We start from the raw sequence: 6000 nt of genomic DNA, 5'->3' as shown, positions 1-6000 counted from the left end.
TTCTCATTCACTCTGCTCCAGCCACTTTTTTGGTGTTCCTAAATTTTCCAAAATTCTTGCCCAGAGAACCTCTGACCAATCTCATATACCATAGTGTAATGTACCACTGTCCCATCACTATATAATTAGAACTGAGAACTTTTTGGTGACAACAGAACCCAGTGCCTGGCACAAAGCAGGAAAGCAAATACCGAAAAACTGTAGTCCATGAATGACAGTGCTCCTCAAATTGAATGTTCATCATCACATGAGGGCACCCCATTTCTATTAAGAACCCAGGTGACAACATTGTGGTAGGTCCAAGAGCCTACTTTTCCTTCATCCTGTTAGTCACCTAAGTTATCAATACATGTTAAAACCACCACACTACACCCATACAACTTTCACTGTGCCCCTTTTTTGTACAACCTGCAACCCCACTTCAACTGCTCAAAATCACTTCTTTTCTCAGCAAACATACATCTGTTGGAGTAATTTCCAATTGTAAATTCTGAAACCCACATCCTAACAGTAATCACTGCTCCCATAAAAATATTTGAGAAATTTACCAACTGTGTTCTAGTAAGGATTACAATCTCCAGGCAAATACAGGCACATTTCTAACATCTTTTCCATGCTACCACTGCCCCAGCTCATTGTAGTGAGCTAATTACTCAGGAGAAGTTTGTTATGACATTTGCATACATACATTGCAGGCACTTTCACATGCTTTTCAAATTGTAAAAATAAAAACAGTGGAAAATGAAAATTAACTAATTTGCTGTTTTCTCCAAAGGTACCATTTTCTAAATTAAAGATAAAACCAACACTGGCATCTACCAGAGTTCGCTACCAATATTTTTATATAACTAGGGAAAATAATTCAAAGATAAACCACTGAAAATGGGAAGGTAATAAATTTTAAAATAAGACTTCTATAACCAATTTATTCCATTCACATTAAAACAGTCATAATTTTAGTTTCTTAGTTTTATTTATATACAAATAACTAGCATAGTTTCCTTAGTCAGGTAGATGTCTTGGAAGATCAAGGAAGATCACTTAGTCCAACTGGAAAAAAAAAAAAAACATGAAATAAATTACAAAATACTTTAAATTCCTAACATCTTCTCACAAACACTGACATACAGAAACAAGACCCACCCAGCCTAGCTTACCAAAAGCTAAATGTTCAAATATTTACTGAATGCCTCCTAGAAGATGCTCCACAAACCTCAACATTTACATCTTAGACTGTTAATTTTTAGTACTGACATTCTTTCTTCAAAGAAACATTCCAAATCAGAACACTACTGCATAAAATGATCCTTATCAAAAGTTCAAAATGGTTACTAACTAGATAACTATATTTACACAGCTAATATATTTGGCACTCAATGTATGCCAGACACTATATTGTATAAGTTTCACAAATGTCAAAGTTCATTCTCTCATCTATGATATCCTGCCTCTTCCCACTGAGTTATACTTGAACTGCCATATAGTAAAACCAAATATATACAGGGTATTTGGTCGACGTTAAAAGCTTAAGCTTAAAAGATACTCTGTCTCTTCTGGACTATCTCTTATTCACAAGTTTACACCCACTATAATACATCAACACAAACATGTTATTTTCTCAACTATGATCCAGAAAATTCGTGATTGCAGTTCAAAGAGCAAAGAAGGATTTAACTTGCACTTCAGGTGGCTGACTCTGCGCTGCAGAATTCTGACAAGGTCTACCTGGTCCCAGATCTCGAGCTCATTCCAGTAAACGGCGCTATCTAAAATTTCTGGTCAGTAACTAACGAATATACTTGGCTGCAAAACGTCTAGGTACTCCTAAGGCCAATTAATTACTTAACGTGGTGGACACTAGATAATTTTATCCAACAGAGGACACGGCACCCAAGTGGCAGAGGGATAAAAGAAGGCTAGAGGGACTCTTGTTAAGCCTCCAGCCTCTTAACTCCACTGGTCTGGCTGCCGAATGGGAGAACAGCTACCAGACCCTCCAACAGTGTCACCCGCTACAAAGGAAGGCGCCCACTACATAAAAGAGAAGGACGGGCGGTCACCGAGGGAACTAGTAACTGTGCCACGTCTCAGCGTCAGGACGGCCCGGGGTCTGCGGACACGCACCTTGATGAAGCCGATATCCTTGGCGTACTGACGGAAACACTGGCGGCACATATTGAGGCCGTACTTCCGGATCAGACCATGCCGGTTTGAGCAGACGCGGCTGCAACACAAGAAATGGTGTCAGTGCAGGTCTCGAAAACTCGAGGGTTCACCGTTCGGAAGGACAGCCCCCACCCGCCCGGCCTCCGGGCCTCACAGGCCTGTAATGGCGGCGACCGCGCGGCGACTCCGGCCTCTCCACGCGCTGCCCGCGGGCTTAGTCACATTAAATTTCAGGAGCCTCGCGACCCAGACAACCCTTCTCCAGACTCTATGCTGTTTCTCACCAAGAGCGGGAACCCTGGCCGAATTTTCGTGGATGGCTCCAATAGAGCTGCTGATGACCCATCTTGCTATCAGGGCGGCAACGAGGGAAAGGAGAGAGGCAGCGTGCGCATGCGCTCTTCAAGCTTTGGGGGACAGGGTTTACCCATGATGCATTGCTGGCTGGCGCGTGCGCCCTGTGACAACGCTGTCCGGGTAAGAGCAGATCTCGGGGACGTTCTGGAGCCCAGCGACCGGTGACGTCAGCGCACGTTAGCTTCTAGTTCGCCCTGGCCCCGGCCGCGAGCGCCGGGCGTGGTGGCGCGCGCCTGTAGTCCCAGCTACTCGGGAGGCTGAGGCAGGAGGATCGCTTGAGCCCAGGAGTTCTGGGCTGCAGTGCGCTATGCCGATCGGGTGTCCGCACTAAGTTCGGCATCAATATGGTGACCTCCCGGGAGCGGGGGACCACCAGGTTGCCTAAGGAGGGGTGAACCGGCCCAGGTCGGAAACGGAGCAGGTCAAAACTCCCGTGCTGATCAGTAGTGGGACCGCGCCTGTGAATAGCCACTGCACTCCAGCCTGGGCAACATAGCGAGACCCCGTCTTTTTGGCGCCCTCGGGACAGGACCCTTGACCCTCCAAGGCGTCCTCACCTTCTCGGGGGACGCCGGTGCAGTGTTTTAGTGCGAATTCTGTATCTGGAACCCCCCCGTCACATTCTTTCAGTTCGAATTCTACATTTGGAAGAATGCCTTTGCCTCAACTCCGCACTGGCACCTACCGGGGTAAACTTAAAAAACAACCTAAAATCAGCTGTAATAATTGGGAGTCAACGCTAGGAGTTTCTGTTTCGTTAAACAGAAAACCTTTTCAAAAAAAAGATTTTAATGGGCACATTCCTCCAAAAAGATGCACTTAGCCGCTACAGTCCAGAAAGGTGATGCGAGGCTCTTTGACCCTTAGCGTGTTCGATAGTTAAATTGAATTGAAAGTGAGAATCAAATCTGCGATGCTACTTTAACCAGATGACTTCTTAACAAAGCAATAATGAAAAGTAAAGGCCATCTGATTACTCTGCTGAGAGATGCCTGAACTCCACGTGGGCATTCATAATGTCTGCAAATAAAGCTGACTGCGTTTTACACGGCTAGTTTAAACACAGATTATGATATCAAAGCTGTAATTGGACCTGTAAAATGTTGCAGTGTGCAAGAATCCAAGAAGCTTGCTGGATTCAGAACTGAAGTAGAGTATTTCTGGAAGTATGTCATTTCCAAGACACGCTAGTCATTAAGTTAGGCACTGTGTTATATTATGAAGGGGGGAATTTAGAGATTAAGGGGGACTCAGAGTCAAAAGGGAGATTTCATCGTTGCCCTCAAATTAGCAAATCTAGTGAGGAAAACAGGATTATCTCAAAGAGCCCTTCCTTCCAATTTCGACGTTTGTGACTCAATATCATGCATATAACTAAGCAGAATATTTTGGATGTACTTATAAAGTACAAAAAGAGCAAAAGGGCCTTAGATAACAGGGCCCTGAAGAATGGGATATTTACAAGTCATCTTTTAATGAAAGCAAATACCCAGTGAAAGGAAGAGCCTTGAGCCAAAGAATTGAGTTGGAAAAGGCTTGGCAAAGGCAAACAACCTTGCATAATCCGTATGAAGGATGCACAAAAGGAGGCCTAGTGATAAATAAGGCTGAACACATACCTTATATTATTGCCGGATTTTGCCAAAGTCCAATGTCAGGCTTCTCCAGCATTACATGGAATGCATATCAAAATCAATGAAGTGTAGTTTCCAAAATCCTCTACCTCTAAAAGGATAATCTCACATTTACCCCTCTGTAGCTTTCTCATGCAAGTCTTTCCTGATTGGTGTCCTTCTCCATAACTTTTAAATAATTCCCCTAGTTCTGCAATTGATTCCATAAATATTGTCAATACTCTGTGATATAATCCTTTGGGCCTAGAGAAGTGAACTCATTAAAAAAAAAAAAAAAGACAAACCAAAGCACCTAGTTACTTGATATCAAGTAGTTTTTAATGTTTACTCTGGCCTAAAAGTTATTCTTCTTGATAGAGATACTGCAAACTGCAATTGAGAACTCATATTTCCTTTTAGTTTTCAGGTAAAGTGGCACCATCTACCCCAAACAATGGGATTATCAATTTCTTTTTCAATAAGAGCCAAGAACACAGCTTTAAAAGTCCCTTTTAACAAACCCAGGGTTTATAAAGAGTTTTGAGCTTAATCTTGTACTCTTCTTATAGGTTCCTAGTGCTCAGCCATTTGACTTTTAAATCTCTCCTTCTTTTTGAACACATCTCCCCCATAATATAATATTTACTGAGTTTGGTTCCTTTTTTTTTTTAATATGGTGATGTACAAAGAGAAACTGCAAAAATCTCCTTGCCCAAACAACCCCAATTGATATTTTGTTTTCAAAAAAATCAAATACATTTATAAGATTAAAACATTCCAACAGTACACAGCATAGATTTTATTTTTGTATTTAAGCCATTGGTATGATCTGCATGTTAAGACACTATTATTCAAAATTTTTCCTTCAAACTATTTTTAAAATTATTTTTGATGATGCTTCCAGAATTTTTATCACTTGAAGACCTGCATCTCTCTGGAATTACCTTCAATTTTAGAATCTTTGGGAATAAAAACATGCTTTCACACTAAACTATTTTTTAACATGACTGTTCATAGCATCTTTATTTGCAACGGCCAAAAACTGGTAATAACCAAAATGACCCTCAAAAAACGAATGGCTGTACTGTTGGCAGCACACCCATTCCACGGGGTGATACTCAGTCATTAAATTTAAGGAACAAACTACTAATATATGCAACTACTTGGATGGATGGAAAGGACGTTGTGCTGAGTGAAAGTGCCAATTTCAAAATTCATGTACTGTATGGTTTTATTTATTTAACATTCTCAAATTGACAAAATTATGGAAACGGAGAGCAGATAACTGATTGCCAGGCATTAGGGATGGTGGCTGGAGGAGTTGGGGGCTAAGTTTAACTACAAAAGAGCAGCACAAGGGAAGTCATTGTGGGGAAGGAATAGTTCCATATGTTAACTGGTGTGGCTATCTACACACGTGATAAAACGGCACAGAACTCTGCACACACGCACACTGTCCCAATGTCAAATTCTTGGTTTTGAGGTTGTCCTAGAATTATGTAAGATGTAACCATTGGAGAAAACTGAGTATAGGTCACATGGGACCCCTGTATTACCTTCGCAACTTAATGTGAAATCTATAAATATTACAAAATAAAAAGTTAAAAATGATAACTATTGGATATGATATGCAATAAAGGGCTAACAAAGTGACTTGAATAAAATAAGTCAGCTACCTCCATAATCTCTATCTTTTAGTTTGGAGAAGGAGAAAAAAGCTACTTTTAAAACTGGTTTTTTTGCTGTGGATGGACCTAATGTGTGTGAAGACTTCCCAATAAAAATATTTTAAGAAAACCAGGTTTTGAAAACACCAGGTTTTAAGAAAACCTTGTTAATGTTCACAATCTTCCAGTTGAGAAAT

General features: G+C 41.2%; 1 protein-coding gene across 1 annotated transcript; it reads right to left on the bottom strand.

Moving 5' to 3' along the window:
- Positions 1–894: 894 nt before the first annotated feature.
- On the bottom strand, positions 895–2586 carry RPS29 (ribosomal protein S29). The gene is made up of 3 exons (XM_077126842.1): positions 2451–2586; positions 2125–2224; positions 895–1050 (listed from the first exon to the last, which is right to left on the bottom strand). The coding sequence occupies exons 1-3, from the start codon at positions 2510–2512 to the stop codon at positions 1042–1044; spliced, it is 171 nt and encodes a 56-aa protein (XP_076982957.1). The 5' UTR covers positions 2513–2586; the 3' UTR covers positions 895–1041.
- Between the last annotated feature and the right edge of the window lie 3414 nt (positions 2587–6000).

Source organism: Tamandua tetradactyla, chromosome 14 (assembly GCF_023851605.1).
Source record: "Tamandua tetradactyla isolate mTamTet1 chromosome 14, mTamTet1.pri, whole genome shotgun sequence".
NCBI lineage: Eukaryota > Metazoa > Chordata > Mammalia > Pilosa > Myrmecophagidae > Tamandua > Tamandua tetradactyla.
The sequence above is the reverse complement of the archived record's forward strand: the minus strand, read 5'-3'. Positions and strand labels throughout refer to the sequence as shown.